This window comes from Hippoglossus hippoglossus, chromosome 15, assembly GCF_009819705.1.
Source record: "Hippoglossus hippoglossus isolate fHipHip1 chromosome 15, fHipHip1.pri, whole genome shotgun sequence".
NCBI lineage: Eukaryota > Metazoa > Chordata > Actinopteri > Pleuronectiformes > Pleuronectidae > Hippoglossus > Hippoglossus hippoglossus.
Genome location: NC_047165.1, coordinates 11,911,898 through 11,930,994, shown reverse-complemented (window position 1 = coordinate 11,930,994; position 19,097 = coordinate 11,911,898). Strand labels below are relative to the sequence as shown.

The 19,097-nt window shown below is 41.7% G+C and overlaps 3 protein-coding genes across 4 annotated transcripts; 1 reads left to right on the top strand and 2 right to left on the bottom strand.

Annotated features, from left to right (window-relative positions):
* Positions 1–2,179: 2,179 nt before the first annotated feature.
* On the bottom strand, positions 2,180–5,374 carry LOC117775079 (ankyrin repeat domain-containing protein 2). 2 transcript variants are annotated; one of them, XM_034607910.1, is made up of 8 exons: positions 5,030–5,368; positions 3,891–4,040; positions 3,650–3,757; positions 3,472–3,570; positions 3,252–3,350; positions 3,024–3,122; positions 2,834–2,932; positions 2,180–2,385 (listed from the first exon to the last, which is right to left on the bottom strand). In XM_034607910.1, the coding sequence occupies exons 1-8, from the start codon at positions 5,066–5,068 to the stop codon at positions 2,257–2,259; spliced, it is 822 nt and encodes a 273-aa protein (XP_034463801.1). In that variant the 5' UTR covers positions 5,069–5,368; the 3' UTR covers positions 2,180–2,256. The 2 variants fall into 2 exon arrangements, with proteins under 2 accessions (XP_034463801.1, XP_034463802.1); XM_034607911.1 differs by lacking the exon at positions 3,024–3,122 and having other exon boundaries at positions 5,030–5,374.
* A 390-nt stretch (positions 5,375–5,764) lies between these two features.
* Positions 5,765–8,533, top strand: st3gal7 (ST3 beta-galactoside alpha-2,3-sialyltransferase 7). The gene is made up of 8 exons (XM_034607909.1): positions 5,765–5,983; positions 6,204–6,357; positions 6,439–6,565; positions 6,661–6,998; positions 7,085–7,271; positions 7,398–7,538; positions 7,937–8,086; positions 8,189–8,533. Exons 1-8 carry the CDS (start codon positions 5,827–5,829, stop codon positions 8,345–8,347), a joined length of 1,413 nt encoding a protein of 470 aa, XP_034463800.1. The 5' UTR covers positions 5,765–5,826; the 3' UTR covers positions 8,348–8,533.
* Positions 8,534–8,630: 97 nt separating this feature from the next.
* On the bottom strand, positions 8,631–17,587 carry hps1 (HPS1 biogenesis of lysosomal organelles complex 3 subunit 1). The gene is made up of 18 exons (XM_034607908.1): positions 17,310–17,587; positions 15,459–15,649; positions 15,212–15,346; positions 14,661–14,803; positions 14,470–14,578; positions 13,308–13,468; positions 13,116–13,218; positions 12,926–13,010; positions 12,256–12,311; positions 11,972–12,139; positions 11,587–11,766; positions 11,000–11,076; positions 10,767–10,904; positions 10,587–10,652; positions 10,245–10,389; positions 9,537–9,650; positions 9,335–9,417; positions 8,631–9,250 (listed from the first exon to the last, which is right to left on the bottom strand). The coding sequence occupies exons 2-18, from the start codon at positions 15,573–15,575 to the stop codon at positions 9,088–9,090; spliced, it is 2,043 nt and encodes a 680-aa protein (XP_034463799.1). The 5' UTR covers positions 15,576–15,649; positions 17,310–17,587; the 3' UTR covers positions 8,631–9,087.
* Positions 17,588–19,097: the final 1,510 nt, after the last annotated feature.

Genomic DNA, 19,097 nt, shown 5'->3' with positions numbered 1-19,097 from the left:
ACCTTTTTCAAAACAGCATTTTCACATTCACATTGTGAAGTAGAACGGCAGTAGAGAGCATATAACTCCAACAAGGCCCTTCGGTCTCCTTACATTCAATCAAGCTGCATCAAATTTCACACACTCAGTTCAGAATATACCTGATTGTTTGTTTTTTTTACATCTAGATCCATGATTCATTCCTTGGAAAAACAGCAAAAATGTCAAAACATAAAAGAATAAAAAACCCTGGATCCGCCCCCTGATCCAGAACCCCAACATCTGATAGGTTTCGTGGAAAGCTGTTGTTTTTGTGAAACATATCCTACTCAATGGATAAAAATACAGCAGCAATGCTATACTATATCATTGTATATACATTTTTATGTCATTTTTATACACATTTCTGTTTTGTATTATTTGTATCTATTCTGTATTGTTGTACTCCTTCAACTTATTTTAAATATTTTAGAAATATACAGATTTGATCCTTTATATTTCTTTTACCGTTCAGGAATTTCCCAGTTTGGGATCAACTATCTCTTCATCCATCAATCCCTCTATCTATTAATTTATCTATCTGTCTATCCATCCATCTATCTTAACTCTGTGTGGTTTTTAATGTACTTGTACAGGACCTAGATGAAATAAACAGCAAAACAATGAATGGCTGTATGTATAATGACTAACTATACAACCACATACTAAACGGGAGGTTTGTTTCTGCAGTGTGAGCGACCAACCTCCCTCAGGAACATTTGAGCCACTGATGATACGAGGAAAATATGTCCACTGAGCTCCCGCTGAACCCCTGACTCGCAGCCATCTCCGCTATCGACAGCTGACGTCTCCAACGCGGTCCTGCTCTGAGCTCTGGCCGTGTCTGTCGCCTCTATAAAACAAGGCACCTTTTGATGTATATTCAAATTCAGCTTCAACACCATCTGGTAAAGCCTGTGAAGACTCTCAGTCATTCAGGTCAAGGTTCTAACAGAAAACAGGACTCGAGGGCAACTGGACTCGGCTGTAGATACTTGGAGATGTTTCATATCTCATCAGAGCGGTTTCTTCAGCTCTGACAGAGCGGGGGGGGATCTCAGATGTTTAACCTCTGTGGCTTCACTGATGTTACTTGGTTGGTTCGTGCTCCTGGCTGTTCTAACTAGGCAGGGGAGTCACCTGAGAACAAGGGTAATCAAATTCCATTTTTGCAAGTGTGAATGGTTGTTAGATCTCATGGGAAGCGATGAAAGGACAGCAGTGTATGTGGTGTTGTGGTGGTGTCATAGTTCTGTTGTGAGGTGGTTTCTCTACTTTGAAGCTAAAGACAGTCCCTCTCCCTTCTTTCAAACCACCATCTCTATTTCAAATATGTACAGTTATTTTTATTCTGGCCCTCCTGTTTTCATCTGTGTGCCCGTCTGTCTGTGAGTTAGCAGGACTACACACAAAAACTGGGCGGATTACTACCAAACTTTGTGTAGGAATGGGGTATGGGTCAGGAAATAACCCATTCAATTTTGGTGCCGAGCCAGGACTGTTTCTCCACATTGTTTAGCAAGACAAGGCGGTTTTCCACATTTTCCTTCATTTCCCAGAGAATAATTCATGGGTCTTGATGATAAAAAACAGACATGTTTAAGGGGCTGATATTTATGAGGGCGTGCAATTTGGTGCAGATCCAAATAAAAATCCAGATCTTGTGAATTTAGATGTGGTCTCACATAGGACCTCGCATTGGACCTCACACACTAGATTGCTTTTCTCGATGTGCAGCCTTTAGGATGAACCAGTTTCGTTCTTGGGCGAGGACTTTGCCACGAGCTTGAAGTACATCCCTCTGGTGTTTGTGCTCCTCTTAGTGGCACATCCTCACCTCGGTGTCGCAGGGTTCTGATAACTCTGTGTTCACCACCGACTGGATGGATGGCCCTCGATTAAACTTTTCTTGGATTATGGTCTGTTAGCAATATTCAACCTCCAAAGGCATCACAAATCAGATATTAAACACGAGAGTGCTCCTAAGATCACAAAGCTCTTCAGAATTGAAAACCAAAGCCAAAGCTTAGCGAAAGAAGATCGTTTCGAATCCAGGCAAATATTTTCTACACTGGTGTTTAGACTAATCTCAGAGGTTAACGCTCACACCATATGGCCCATAAGTTAATGCATCTACTCAAATACGACATAAACAGATGTACAGTGGAGTGAGAGAATGTATTTGGACAGATAAGCAACATTATACTGAATGAGTAGATTTTCATCTTTCACTCTGCATTATTCCCTCCTCTCTTGAGGTGTTTCAGGGGGCATCTGTCCCACCTCCCTCAGCGTCTCCAGCCTCTGCAGCGTCTCCATGATGTCAGACTGCCACTGTTTGACCTGCTGCAGTGCCGTCACTCCCTCCTGGAACACAGTTCATACTGTCAGTTTGTCAGCACGGGGTCATACTGTATGTATGTACGGTGTTTGAAGTGTAAAGTGTTGATTAGGACTAAATTGCTGATATGCAATCTGTTATAAATGTGGCAAAAAGTATTTGGGACTTGGACCAGAAGAGCAGCAGCAGAGACTGAGCTGCCAAAAAATGATCTGGAACGTATCCCTGTGTGAAACAGTGAAATGTCTTTTTTATATTTTGGCTTTTGTATGGTTTAAAAGGGAGATATAAAATGTTATTATTGGATTCATCCCAGCCTGTTTTTATGCTTTATGCTGAGCTAACCCACAGTGTTGACTGGCTGTAGCATCATAAGACGTAACTCCTTAGGGGAAAAAGCTAATAAAAAAAAAATGTTCCTTTGAAATCCCCTTCAAGCTAAACTAGACGTAAACAACAGCAAGATAAACTCACGAGATTCTTTATTCTGGCGTCGGCTCCTGCATCGACGAGCAGTTTCACTATCGTGTATCTGTTGAGACGCACAGCATCATGCAGGGCTGTGTCTCCTTCCTGAGAGAAGTAAACACGTATTATTGACAGAACGAAATTATAGAGGTGATGAAAACTGGACAGAAAGACGGCTGAGCTGCTTCCTGTATACCCTGTCCCTGCGGTTGATTTTGGCACCACAGGACAGCAGGTACTCCACAATGGTGCTGTGGCCTGTTCTCGTGGCCACATGCAGGGGAGTGCTGTTCAGCTGCAGTGTGACAACAACACAGTGACTGTTATTTGTATGCAAATCCACATGCAAACACACAACCGCATTTCAGTAAATGTTCGCAGACACGCGAGCTTTTGTCCCAGCGCAATTAAAATGCCCGTTCACCTTATCTCCCATGTTCAGGTCGGCACCGTGACCCTTCAGGATTTCAACAACTTCCAGGCTTCCCCCTCTGCAGGCCCAGTGAATGGCCCCAGAGCCCAGCTGGAATACAGCAGCAGGGACCCATCATGTTAGCTGTACTGACTTCAGGCAGCTAGAAGAATCTAATCTTCAATCTCATCATCATCTTTACAAAGGAGCAATGTGCCTGCACATGTCTTACCTGATCTTTGAAGTTGATGTCAGCTCCTCTTTCTAAAAGACTGTTGACGACTGTGGCGTGTCCTTCCAGAGCGGCACGGTGCAGCCCAGTCCTCTTCAACTGGAAAATGTATATTTACTATTGTAGATGTTATTTATTTATTGTTTATGCTGTACATTTATCTGTGCTTGAAACATACCTCATCGTGCACATTAGGATCCCCACCATCTGCCAGATACTTGTCTATCACATTCAGTTTGCCTTGAGTGGCTGCATTCATGAATTCTGCAGTATCAACGTGTCCTATCTGTCAATGCAGAAACACACACACACACACAGAGAGAGAGAGAGAGAGAGAGAGAAGAGGCACAGGCGAGAGACAGATCCAATTTGATATCTCTTTGTGCACATGAAGATAAGGTTTCAAAACGGCAGCTCACCACAGGGATTTCCGCAGACAACCTGGGTGAGTCGGTTTTCTTCTTGATCATCTTTTTCTCTTCGCACAGCTCCCTGACATTTTCCCCTCCACTCAGCTCCAAAATCTCACAGCGTTGGTCTGAAGAAACCCTCCTCACTCGCTCCTCTGCCTAAAAAATGTCAGAAGCAATTATAAAGTAAAAAAAAACAGTATTAGATAAGCTCGGGGAGAGAAGTATTATAGGAGGGGAGCCAAGTAGGCCAAGGTCTGCTGAGAGTCAGGAATGATGTACTGTGTTAATGTCCAAGTAAATTCATAACTTAGTGTGAGCTATTTTTGGCTTTAAACAAATGTAATGTTCCAAATAAACTGCCTCCCCTATGCTGTTAATATGTTTTCACATCATCTATCAATGAATGAGTACAAGTTCCTTGTATTAATGTTTACTCGATTAATGTGACTGAATAACGTTGTTATTTATTCTATCGATGACAGGTTGTTTTTGGCGGATTCTTAATTGTATATATTTTATATGTATATTTCTCTTGTGAGTAAAAAAAACCCTTTAATTTAATTTAAATTCATTTAAATTACCCTAGAAGATAACTCCTAAGTAATTCCATTTTATTTAAAGTTAAAATCAGCAGTAATTATTTGACAATCATATTTTCATTACACAATAATACAAAATATAGTTCCATGTTAGAATAAACAGAAATATTACATCTATGTGTGTTAATGGCAAAACATGAACAGGAGCCTTTAAACTTCAAATTAAAAGTCATTGACAGGTTTCACTAGAGCTCATAAGCTAAATTAATTCAGGGTAACCAACAAAACATCAAACAAAGCTACAACTGCCACTACATAACACACTGTACCTTGGTTTGCATTTATTTTCTATCTACAAATGGATCTTCAAAAAGACTGTCAGACATTTTCTCCTCACGTCTTCCACGTTGACATGTTTTCTTGAGTGATGCACATCCCTTCACATAAAGCTCCTGTGATGTTAACAGTTGACTATAATTCAACCTGCAATGCCTCATACAATCTCCCTGCAGGTGAGTGATTAATGATTATCACTATAGGAGCCATATTTAATGTAAGGCACTATAAATAGAATACCATCACTTGTGTCACAAGTATTTCACCTACCGGAATTTTCGTCTCGACTTCTGTTTTATGGTCCATCATTACCGAATGCTCACTGCTTCCATTTCAATTTACAATGGAAAAACACAGTTAATAAAGAAATTTCAAACAGCTAAAATCTTTCTAACATTAACTACTGTGCTAGAGGTGGTTTAAGAAAAGCAGCGGCAGATGAATAAACTCTGCTCTGCCGGTCCGGTGGCTTTCTGGCAGGAATGCAGGGTTCACTGTGGGACATTGTGTTACCCCAACAAACAGGTGTGTGTGCACTGTGGTGTGTGGAAGCATGTTCTGTATTTGTGTGCTCCTGCCAGCTCCACTCCCTCTCTCTTCACCTCTTTGTTATGTGTACACACACACACACACACACACACACACACACACACACACACACACACACACACACACACACACGCACACACACTACAAACTATCTCTAACCTTCAGGCATGAAGCCCAGGTCATGAGCTGAGGGAACTTGTCCTACACACGTCTTTTTTACACACACTGTTTTGGGAGGTTTTGTTATTTAAAGAGGTTTCATTATCTTCAAGTGAAACCTTTAAATATCTTTTTGACCAGCACCACGACAACCAATCACTGTGCAGCTTCAGCTTAGGTCAATTTTTTCATTCAACTAAACCATTTTATAAGTAAACACATCTACATACAGTAGATGAATGAATGAAATCTACTTTTTAGTGCATGAAACCTCTCTGGTGTCCAGCCATCTTTCCATTTAGATGGACAGTTGGTCACACACTTATTTACATGCATTCCTGCCATAAGGTGACCTGTTAATGGTTAACCATGTGTTATTAAAGGGAAGTGGCAAAGTTCAGCGGGGTAGGAGCCATTTTAGCTCCACGGGACATGCGTCTTGCTGCTTTCCCATCAGCCATGGAGCAGAGGAAAGCCGACGGTTAACTCTCAGTTTATGTCTCTACCAGGCTGCCTGTAAGTTATATTGTTATATTGTTCAAAATAATGTTCCTCTTGATGCTTTAGTGAGTAGAAACCTTCTGAATAGACAGATAACGTGCTTACAACTGAGCTCTACAAACACTTATATGATACCTTTACTACTAGATAAGTTCGTTAATATGTCATAAAATGATGTAGATCCAAATCTACTCTGTGAAATCAGAAATGTGTATGTTTCGCTGGGGGGTTGCAGGTACCATGGTGACGCTGGATCACTTGAGTGCAGAAGACACAGATGACGACTCCCTGCTGTTGCCTGAGGCTGCGGAGGCTGCAACACCAACACCTGTCTGTCACAGGCAACTCGTGGTCACAAATACCGACTCCAGGGATTTTTTCCTCACCAGGTCCAATCATTGGCAGGAACATATTGACTCATTTGTGGAGTTGTTAATATATAGTCTTTTTTCCCCCTCTCTGCTGTCCAGGGGTGAGAACCTTGTCTTCAGTCTGGTGCTGCTGATTGGATGCTACTCAGCTGTTCTGATTCCTGCCTATTTCCCCACGGATCAGGTGGCAACACTGGGCAATGACTTTCAACATCCCAAAGACCTGGTATGGATATATCCATCCAACATCACCCATTACCACAGTCATTAAAGCAACTCTTCTTCACCATTACCAAACTCTCTGTTTTCCCCTCTCTTCAGGTTTTACTAAACAGCTCAGCCACGCTGCTGTCAGGCCCCTGTCAGCCTCACTGGAGTCTGAACCACCTCAAGTCTCTGTCCTGGTCTGGGGGCCTCGTGGACATCCCCGTGTTTGTGCAGCAGGACAGGCCCGTGACCTGGGATCTGTCCCCTCCTCTGGGGCTTCAGGGCAGCGAAGAGCCTCTGGCCCTGGCTCTTGCATCTCTGCCTGAGCATAACCTGCCTCCATCACTGAGGAGAGACGGCAGCTGCAAGCGATGTATGGTGGTGGGCAATGGAGGGGTTCTGCACGGGAGCCATCTTGGATCCCATATAGATCAGTATGACATCATTATCAGGTATGTTTGCCAGTGTCAGACAAGCAGAAGTTGAAGTAAAGCTATAGAAGCAATTTCAAAAACACAATTTTCATCTCTGTTACTAGGTTGAATAACGCTCCAGTGCCCGGCTTTGAGAGAGATGCTGGTTCCCGCACCACCATCCGCTTGATTTACCCAGAGGGAGCGCCTCTCTCTGCAAAAGAGTACAAAAATACCTCCATGGTCGCACTGGTGGTTTTCAAGAGCCTGGACCTGGACTGGCTCACTTCTGTCATCACCAAACAGCCTCTGGTAAAGCCCTCATCACGTGAACCATTGCACACAGAAATGCCGTATTGCATAAGCTGTGAGCGGCACAGCGACACTGCTGTCACACATGCATGCTCAACATCTGCCACGCTGATTTTATTTTAACAGAGCTTCTGGTCCAAAATGTGGTTCTGGAGAGAGGTGGTGGAGGATATCCCTCTAAGACCAGAGAACTTCAGGATCCTACATCCAGAGATTATTCGCAAGACGGGACAAGTGCTACAGAAATATGCAGTGAAACATGGAAAAGTGAGTTCACGTGCATGTTCTATATTTAACTCCCTTTTGGCAAGACACTCACCCTCTGCTCATGCTTCACATGCCATCAACATTGCATGCAAACAGCAAAAAAGGGGCATAGAAGACAAGTCTTTAACGTTGCAAGATGTTTGAGGCATTTTCACCAGTTTCCCAGGGAATAATAAATAGTTCCTGATGAAAGAACTCAGGTATGTTTAGGGGAGTGATATCTATGAGTGTGTGCCATTTAGTGCTGCTCGGTTGAATTTAAGAGGACAGCTGGGCCTTGGCAGAGGTATCATCCTAGTTATCTGTTGCCCTTTAAAACAGTGCAGCTCTGGAGGATATTCAATCAAATGAAAAGCTGGTTCTACATATCATAGAGTGATTTTCCTCTTCTCTAGTAGATGGTGCCCACACTAGGTGCCAGCGCGGTGGTGTTGGCTTTGCAGCTGTGTGACCAGGTGAGCCTGGCAGGGTTTGGCTATGACATGCAGCACCCAGAGGCCAGGCTTCACTACTATGAGACAATACGCATGGACGCCATGAAGGCTCAAGTAAGTTTAGATCCATTACCAAACAGTGGCTCACACTTTCCTCTCACGCTCCTACCGATTTATTTGTACGTTATTTTCATTATCCTCATTATCGTCATCCAGGTGGTGCATGACGTCAGTGCTGAGAAACTCTTCTTGAGGGACCTGGTGACTGTGCGAGCTGTGACCGACCTCACAGGCGCATTGGGAGCCAGCAGCATGGAGACCAATCATATAGTGAACTCCACGTGCACTCCTCCCTCTCGCTGTGAGCATGTATAGCGTCCTCCATAAGAGGCTTGCCCAGCATGGACTGACCTTTAAAGCGCCCACAGTCTCTGGATGCCGCACGAATCAACGATTGTGGAGACAAAAATAAATGTATGTTGTTTAAAAATCAATGAACTATTTACCAACAGTTTCAAGAGTAGTTATCATACGGGTGAATACTGTGTAATCACAAATCAGGAAAATGCTCAGAAAATGACTGGATTTTTTTTTTTTTAAACGAATACAATGATCCATGTTCCACACTGTGCTATTTACATTATGTTTACAATGACGCAATAAAAAGTGAATAAGAAACTACTGACATTTATTGTTTCCATGACAAGAATCTGTGTATGAATCCGTATTGTACATAAATACGACTGCATGTTGATTCATACAAATTATGAAACTAGAAGTAGTGAAGACTGGAGAGTTTCGACATTTATACAAATCCTTCAGCTGCAAATTTACAGTTAGAAAAAACACATCTACAGTAGTAAAGCACGTCAATCTACAAAAATTTAAGGAGCGATATTATCAATACTTAATACAAGATACAAAATAGTGCACATCTGTGTTTGCTGATAATAAACGTAAGTGCACGAAATAAATTATGTTACGTCCTTATAACCTTATACAGATATAGGACACAGTATATATAGAGTGCGAGAGAAGTATTTCTGGTCCTTGTCAGTAGTAACGCAGTGATGTCTACCTCAGCTACTGTGACTCAAGTGTGTGTGTGGGTGTGTCTACAGCAAGGGATTGCGTGAAGGCTCCCACAGTTTGCTCGCCAGCTGTCGGCAGTGCTGGAGGATGATCTCGGTGGGGATGACCCCCAGGTGGACGGTCAGCAGCTCGTAGCACCTCACCCCCTCAACCTGGTGATTCTTGTTGTAGTACCGCAGCAGCTTCCTGATGGACACAACACGTCCTATAGTCAGCGGCACTCTCGTTTGGATCAATCACATCCATTTCGGCCACAATGCTGTCGCTTACCTGTAGTAGTCCCAGGCCAGCATCCCGATTGGGGCAGAGTCATCGGGTAGGATGGGTATGTCCCCGGCCTCTAACTTGTAGCCCTGTTTGAACGGATATTCACATTATATACATGCTGTGTTTTTATTATTTTTACAGTATTTCACGACACTAAATACACTTAGTTTTACAAATTGGAAACAAATACAGGCCAATAATTTACCGTTTCATTTTCAAACCAGAGGAAGTAGCAGAAGTAGAAGTCTCCATCACGCAACGTGACAGTGGAGTAACCCTTCCGGAGAAAGCGGCGCGTCGTGCTGACCAGGTTCCAAACCTTCAGGAGACATCAGTCCAGAGAGATTAATTTAAGTTAGATTCATTTAATGTAAGGAGCATTTTAGATAATAACTGTTAAAACCACAATGGCCCACAGCAGAGGCCAAAGGCTCAACAGTCCCCTTATGAAACCGCATTCAAATTCACTCGATCCAGATTTGTATTTTGATCTGCACCAAAATAAAACACACTAAATAAATAAATAAATAAATATCTGTCCCTTTAACATGTCTTATTGTTTCATCAAGAGCCATGAATTATTCAAGGAGAAATCAAAGAAAGATTTTCTCACAATGAAAAAACATCCTGTATTCACCCTTTCATCCACTCCAAATTTCCAAGGCTTCTTCCTTGGGTCACGCCCCACCCCTCCACATAATTTCATGGAGTAGTTTTATTCATAATTCTGCTGACAAACAACCTCCTTGGCAGCGGCAAATATGCTGATTCTACAGCTACGGACAGTTAGCTTGGCTCAGCACAGAGACTGGAAGTGTTCACAGGTTCTGGCGTGCTCCTTATCTGCCAATGCGCAATTTAACCCTAATTAGCTCTACTCTAATTAAAAATGTGCACTTCAAATATGCTTGACCTTGTTTTTAATGAACTGAGCCACCGGCCCCTTCCCCAGCTCAGACGTGGTGCGTTCTGTGATGCTGAGTGACGGTGCGATCATTTGGCCGGTGGACCGGTCCACACAGATGAAATGGATGAGGCCTGGGAAATCCTCCAGGTAAGTGAGAAGAACTGGGTCAAGATCAATACACTCAGGATAAAAGTGCGTTATATTTACAAAAAAAAAAAAGGTTTTACAGGAGAACGCCTTCGGTTAAAGAAATAAGCACGTAAAAAAAAATTATAAATGTGGTTTTGTGAAGAGATCTGACACATCATCAGCATCACAGGGAGCAGGATTATTTTGCTGAAAGGATATGAAACCATGGTGATATTCCTCTTGCTTTTCACCAACAGAAAGTCCTTCCAGTCCATGAGTTTCTCTCTGGAAGAGAAGAAAATGAATCAACAATGACTGTCTGTAGGAATATGTTTGCTAAAAACTGCACATTCTTAATTGATTGAGAAATGAAAAACTAAAATCCTGACTGATACTCACTGCGCCATGGTCTGCGCTCGCTCCTGCAGACCCTGGGAGAGACGTTGAGGAATGTCGCCTGGTCCTGGTTCAATGAGGAAACACTGTCGGTATATACCACAGAGCTGCGTCTTCATGTGCTTACACCACGGGATGAGACTGAAAAACAAAACATGAACGTAAACATTCCTGAGGAGAGTACAGCAGCTGTGCTATGATGCATTTTGGCCAGCAGAGGGCGGCAGCAGACCTACTCTTTGTTGAACCCAGGTCCTCCTCTGGCATAGGCTCGATTCTTGAACTCCGTCCAGACATTTAGTAACTGAGCAGACTGGATAGAAAATAGAGGAAGAAAGGGTTATTTAATTTTTACAGGTTCAAAAACTATAACTAATTCTCGAACGAATAAACTGTTTATTTCGGTTAAGGGGACTTTTCTATAAACTGCTTGTCCTTTACTGGATTATCAACAGATTAATTCAAATTAAGATGAGGTGACGATAACAAAAAATAATTTAACAAACCAAAATTTTGTATTATAATGTATTATAATGCACTGAGGGAAAAGAAACACACTTCAGGCAACTTTAATTGTACTTTTTGTTTTACAACATATACCTTATTAATTTATAAACCTTCATGGTTTTGAGATACAATAATAATGAATGGGGACTGAAGAAAAGTTGACAGTTTACTTTCAATAGAGGTTGTATTAGAAAAATACATATAGAATATTTTAAAGAAAATAATTGTAAATTGTTGTGTTTTACATGAGAAGTCCACTTTAAATTGTTTCACAGAGATACTTGAGATAGAAAAGTCGAGTGTAAAAAGCACGTACCTGTAACTCACTGGGCCCCAGGGCTTTAATGAATTTATCCAGTTTGCTGCGGATGTCGTTTATCGCCAGTTGTCCTCGAGTCGAAGAGGAACCTTCTTGTCCTTCATTTAAACACTTCTCCAGTTTGGCAAAAGCCTCCAAAAACTTATACACCGACATGGCGACTGCATTGGTGGGAATCTGACATGGACAAATACAGACGCTTAGAAGTTGTTCAACAAGGTAATAAAAATGTATAAAATTGTAGTTTCTTAAATAATTTAAGACGAATGTGTGATAAGTGAGCTCCCCCGACTGGCCACAAATGTTAAGACTGATAAAAAAATTGTGTACACATAAACAAATATAATTATGATACTAATAATGTGTGTTGTCATCCACAAACCTTCGTTAGCAGCACTAGCGTGATGCCGGGCCACAGTGGCAGACAGTACATGGAGTGAGGCATCATGGGATATAGACCCTCTTTGCCTGAGATCTCTAAAAAGACTCTGCGAGGGGTTGAAGGGTCGGGAGGAGGAACCTCCAGAGCCTTCAAGCTGTCCTCTGCCATCTGAGGAGGATTATCATTTCATCCAACTGTGAGGTCTCGTTCCAAATAATGATCAATTTATTGTTTAAACAGAATATTAGATATCAGGATAAACTATTGGGAACATATTGTCTCACCTGGATGTCTGGGTCCATGAACTCAAACATAGGGAGACTTTCTCTCTCGGCCTTGTCTGGAGACAACATACACAACATACTGTTATTTAGAAACTGTAAGACTGTAATGATGAAGAATACACTCAAATTACACAAATGTCACTCCCTCAAACAACACGTCAAATTACTGCCGATTGGTCAGTGATATACAACTTTTAAAATTATTACATAGCCTAATGTGTTTGTGTGCATAACGTTACATGTATATGGGCTGGGATGCAGGCAGGGACATGAATATAAATGCATAGATGTGGCAAGGTGTATATTTTCCGTTTTATGTATATCAGTGTTTTCCTGTGTGGTTTATGTCAGGCTGTAAAAAGAAACTCCCTCTGGGGCGATAATATTGTAATTTCAACAAGGACATGTAGAGAAATAAACACCGGTGTAAATACAAATATGTAGACTCTGCTACACCAGTGGTTCTCAAGCTTTTGCACTTCAAGGACCCCAACACTGATACATATCAGACCACGGACCCCCATATGAAGAGATTCTTTGCATTTGTGTGTGACAATTAGATGAAGTTATAGTGAAAAAGACAGATTCCCCTCTTTGTCAGGGGCCCTCCTGGAAGCCCCTCAAGGACCCCTGGGTGTCCCCAGACCCTACCTTGTTCTACACAACCCACCTGAGCTGCTGGAGTCTCTGTCTGTAGGCGACGGCTCGGGGGTGTAAAAACTCTCATGACCAGAACCCGACGTACTCTCCACATCCTTCACAGACACACACACACACAACAAACACAGATGATAAACAATCAGAGACAAGGTGACCAACATGTTGTGGTGCTGCTTTGGGATTGCTTTAAATTTCCCTACCTCAGGACCCGGGTCATCCAAGTCTTCGTTGCTAGGATACATATTCTGTACCATGATGATGATGGCCAGGAGGTCGGAGGTGGCCAGTGTGCTCGCATTGCGGCTAGAATAAGTGGAAGAGTGTTTTATGTCTTGTATAATATGAATTACCGTGCACTTTGGAATAAATGTGGAGAGTTTGTGGAAACAGACCTGGAGTAGAAAGCCAGCAGTTTGGTGTGAACTAAGATGAAGGCGTGCAGCACCTCCTCTCCCGCTCTCTCCGCGCTGCTGTTGAGCTGCTGAACTAAACGCCGCTCCAGGAACTCGATGCACTGCTCGCACAGCGTGGGGTGGATCAGCCTCTCCACTGCCTGAGAGGAGGAGGAGAAGGCATGAGAGTGAAAGTGATCGTGAGGATTTTAACCCTGGTTTTCATCCTGGGTCGAGCATTTTTAATTTAACTTAAAAATGACTTGACACAAATTCTGAAATTATCAACCTAAAGGAGAAGTTCAACCAAGAGTCATTTTATTTTTAGGGAAATGTGAGGTTTTCTGATTAGACTTCCTCTAAAAAATAATATAAACACAAAAAATGTTTTCAACAGTAACAAAATGTTGGTTTCCAGCTGCTTCTGCCATCTAGTGGTGAAATGTTTATATCATATCTGATGTAACAATACACCAAAGATAGTCAGGGTTTTAGTTACAAATGTTGTGACTCAGAAATAGAAAGAATAATGACCATTAAAATGCCAAAAATGTAAGAGGGGAAACTATATATAATAAATCCAATTATCTTTCAAAGACACATACTATGATTGACTGAAGTGGATGATGTTATACTGTAAGTTACACTACTCATAGGGAAATCCAACTGAAAATCGTGTAGTCTGGTTATGTCTTAGCTCAGAATGCTTGCATACATGCACAACATCTAAAAGATATTTATTTTGCACAGGGGCAAAGATGTGGTCTGGATCAGGGAGGAACATATTTAATTTTTGGTGCGGGGGGGCAGATCCAGGAACATTGCGAGAAAGGGCCTTTTTTTTGCCATTTTCACAGGTTCATGATTTTAAAAAAGCAGGAACATTTAAGGGACTGATATCAATAAGAGTGTGAAATTTGATGCAGCTTGATTGAATTTAAGGGGACTGTTGGCAGAGCTCTGGGTTCTCCTCAGTGAAAAATAGTTACAGAGATGAGAAGAAAAGAAATCCTTTGGGGATAAAGAGATTGGCATAAATCATAGAGCTGTGTCTTTTTAAAAGATGTTGCAGAATCTAAGGCAAAACTGTCCATATAAAAAGAGAAAATGCCCAAGAGTTAAGCTGAAAGCTCGGCTGTTTAAAAGGAGCCTCGCACTGCACCTCCACTAAGAAGCTCTGGTCGTTCTCTCGGAGGTGGCTGTAGGTCTCCAGCAGACTCTGGAGATGCTTCCACAGCCTCGCTCTCTGCTCCGTGTCCTGAGGTCGCAGTCTGGGGACAAACGGCACAGTTCAGACATCAAACCAGCCACTGCATTTCAACTTCTCAGTAGGTTTCGCACTAAAAGTCTTACTCTCTTCTGAGGAGCTGGGTGCTGAGGGTGACCATGCCAAACATGACCTCGACCATTTTCTTCATCACATAGATCTTCCTCCTCAGAGCGTCCTCTCCCTCCTCGCCGTCTCCATTCACAGCAATGTAGAGACACTCGTCGAACTGGAGACAAAACGACCTAATTAGCCAAGAACTTGAATAAAATGGAAAATAAAGTGAAGATGTTTGTATTTAACTGCTTTGTGTTGATTCTGAACTGATTTTAAAAAGTCATGCATCATGCGCTGCAGGCGGACAAAGCCTGGTTTGATTCCTTAACAAGACTCACATGACAAACGTGACGCTGCACTGTAAGAGAGGAGCCTGCATTTACATCACAGTGCTATTAGTGTCGATGAGGGGAGATTTGTTAAGGCAGGAATCTGCTTTAAACATTGTGGTGTTTCAAAAAGTGTCATAAAACATCACATTCTTTTTTTATTTCTTAATGGATATGTCACATGAAGCAGAGTTAATCTGGGGATTTGTGCAGAGGTGAGGAGGGCTTTTATTTTGAAGGGAAGCTGCTACCTGGTGTAGGACGTAGATGTGGTTGTTTTCCGTGGTGAAGGAGGTGTAGTTGTCACCGAGCCTGTCCACCATGGTGCTGCAGGAGATGATGATGGGAGCGAACAGAGTGCTGATGCTGTCCTCAAAGGCAGGAAGCTGAAAAGGCAAAAGGAAGGGGAGGAAAAATGAAGAGTTATTCGAACAGCTATGGGAAGCCGGTTAAAACAAAACTTTAAAACTACATTAACACTATTTTCCTCTGTCTTACCCCCTGGCCCTCCTCTTGAGACTCCCCATACTGCTGCTGGATGTTCTGCTGAAACTCTGGGTCAGTCCAGTGGAAGAGGACCTCGGCGCTTTCACTGGCTATCAGCAGGCACTTCATCTGGACCACAGATGCGCTCCTGTCCTGCTTCACTGGGGTGTCCTATTTACTCCATGAGCTCCACATGCATTATGCTATAAAAGAAAAGGTTGAAAGTATTGAGGCAAAAGACATACCAGAGTCTGGGGGGGGTGGGGTTGTGGGAGGATTCAGAGTCCTGACATGTTGCTATTCACAGCTGGGTCGAGTCCAAAAAGAAGAGGGTGTTATGATCATATATGTGATGGCAGAAAGAAAATGGGATTCGTGATTAAATGTTGAAATAGCACTTAATATCTAAATGATCCTGGACACTTTTTTAAAAAAGACCACGATTTCTTACAGTTAACTTATTAATGTGACAAACCTCTGCTCTTCTGAAAACACATCTGTCTCTCATTTCTGACAATGCTACACTGAGAGAGTTGTCAGGAAGTAAGGACTTTAATTTGAAATTGTGAAACGCAGCTCAGTTAAACACTTTAAAGACATCGAACCGTTTGATGTGAAACCAGAAATCATCTGAACATCATCATTGATCAGGCCGTGCAGTTCAAAGATATAAACAACTGTCTGATATTCAAGCCAATTCACAGCCAGACACTTGTTTTTTATTGAAATTTTTTCAGATTGGATACTGAACCACACATTTTTCTGGGAATAAAGATGGCCGAAGCCATGGGTGTCTGTACACACTAAAATGTAACCATCCATTCGCTGTCACTGAATCACTGGAACAAATACTTTCACACAGGCCTAGTTAAGAATACACTGGAGCCACTGGGGCCGAACTCTGTGACCTTTTGACCTAAAATCCACAGTCTCTGGCAGATGATATTTTATTACTGACAACCTCTGGTGGAAAAAACAAGTAGAGTCAGTGTCAAATGTCAACTGTGAGACCAAAAAAAGAGTCCACAGTCCACATGTATACCTTCATAAATCCAGCCTCCTCCATGTTAGTAGATGGGAAAGGGATGAAACAATAAAGTCAAATTACACATCAGATACATTTTTTTATCAAAGATGGTTTCCGACATTTAAGTTTGTTCCTATCACACTGATGTTTGTTCAAGTTTTCATTTATCCAGTAAGTTTGGTTTGAATTAGTTATTTGATGCTATAAAAACATGAAAACATCATGACAGCTGAGACAGACTACCGTTTCATCGAGCATATACATCTTCATGTGTAAACATTCCACTTTAGCTTATGTGATTTAGTTTATGTGCATATTTGTGGCTTCATATTGAATTTGAGTGTTGCATTGTATCGCTTAATATCTATGATGCATTTGCTTGTTTATTTTATCATAGTGTTCTAATCTTGGGTTTGTTGTACAGTTAGTTTGTTTTATACTGCACATGTATTATATCCATATATATTTGTAATTATAAAAGACAGGCCATTTTACTTTATTTAAGGTTGCCATCTGATTAAATCTGTTATATATATACTCTGATTCATTCAGTATTTTGTCTGTTGATTAATAAACAAACAAACAAACAAACAAACAAACACGGAAGATCCTGTTAAAGTGCTGTGACCCAGCATGTAGTGATATTCTTATAACTGATCTTTCTATTTACTGTTTGTAAGTGTTCTGATCATCTGATCCGATCCGTCAGCTACACCCCGTGTTTTACCTCAAGCCTCAGCTCACTTCCCCTTTACTGAACCTTTCACTGCTGCACACACACACACTCCACAAACACGACACTTCCACTACACGTACACAATCTCAGGAGGACTCACTGTGGGGACGATCCCAGAATTCTGCGTCCTCTCCAGGCTTCGTCCACTCACGGTTTCCTGCAGATCGAGGAGGTTTTTTAACTTCTCTGTGTGTCTCAATGTGTGTGGGTGTGTGTGTGTGTGTGTGTGGGTGTCAATCCGCTTCCTTCCTTCCGCACAACACGTGGTCATGTGACAGCAGCAGCAGCAGGTCTTCACTGTGGAGGAATGTCACAGGGCTGCAGGGTGAGGACTCTGCAGGAAGCGACTGCTCCTTTCAGTGCCCCCCCCCCTCTCCTCTCCCCTCACCCTCCTCACCCCTCCACAGGAGCCCAATGATCACTGAGGCAAGAAGAAGTCATGTGCTGCAGCCTGAAGTGGGGCACATGACACACACACACACACACACACTCACACACACACAGCCAGAGAGAGTAAGGGGCTGTGAGGTGGACAACACAACACACTGGTATTTGAGGAATGCAGCTACCAGGACTGAGACCTGAGATTAGACGTGTGTTTGTGCTTTGTTCTTTTTAGTTTGCACAATCGTTTAATACTCAGAGGAACAATAGACATAGTTTACAACATGTAGGTCACTGTAATACACAGACTGAGGCTTGTGGGCGGGATTATCTTTAAATACCAAATTAAATTCTCATCAAAAAGGTAAAAGTTATGAATCATAATTAATTGCGTTCCCATAACATATAAAATATCCTAGTGATGTGTTCACTAGTGTGTTTCATCTAAATTGTACGAATTGTTATTTTGTTTACCCTAGAATGGGCCCTTTATATTTAAAAACTTTATATTTACATCAGGAGCGGGTTCTCTCTATGGAGGCTGCCATGTTTTTTACAGTAGCCCAGATGGGACACACTAAACACCTTTTGAGTTTTGTTGACAACTGAAGGCTACCACAGGTTCTCCTTCATGTTTGGAAGGGGAGGGTGAGGTGAGGGGTATTCAGCTGCAACATGCAACTTCACCACTAAATTCTACACACTGAACCTTTAAGCAAATTAAAATGTTACTGCAAACATTTAACACAAGACTAAAGGTTAGAGTAATAGAGTTATATTATATTATATATTATATATGAATGCTGTGCATGAAAACATGAAACTAGCTAGAATGGCAATCGATCAAGCTGCACCAAATCTCACACACTCATAGATATCAGTCCACTACATATGCCTGATTGTTTTAGTCAAAATACATGAATTATTCCCATAGAAATCACAGAAAATGTCAAAAACCCAATGTTAAAGAAAGTGATAAAAAAACAAAACAGGAATTGATCTGGATCTGCACCATCTGAGTTTTTTCCTGACCCACATCGCATCCTTCCACTAACTTTTGTGTTGATCCATCCAGTCGTTTTTGCCTAATCTTGCTTAAAAACAAACCAACCAACCAACAAACAATTGATAAGTTACATATAAGTTATATAAGAAATTCACAGTAAACTTCCAACTCACTATTGCCTCAGTTATTTGTTCCCACATACATACATACATACATACATACATACATACATACATACATACATACATACATACATGCATACAAGCATACATACATAATTTACAAACATATGTTTTCTTTTTGTATTATATATAGAAAACATGTGGAAAAAAAAAAGAAAAAGAGAAGACACACACACACACACACACAAACAGAAAAATCCCCAAAAATTCCAAATGAACTCACACAACTATTACATATCTATAAATTGAATCAAAAGAGACAGTGTTTTCGGAGGTCTTAAAAAGTCTACAATTTAATTATTTGAAACAAAGCAGG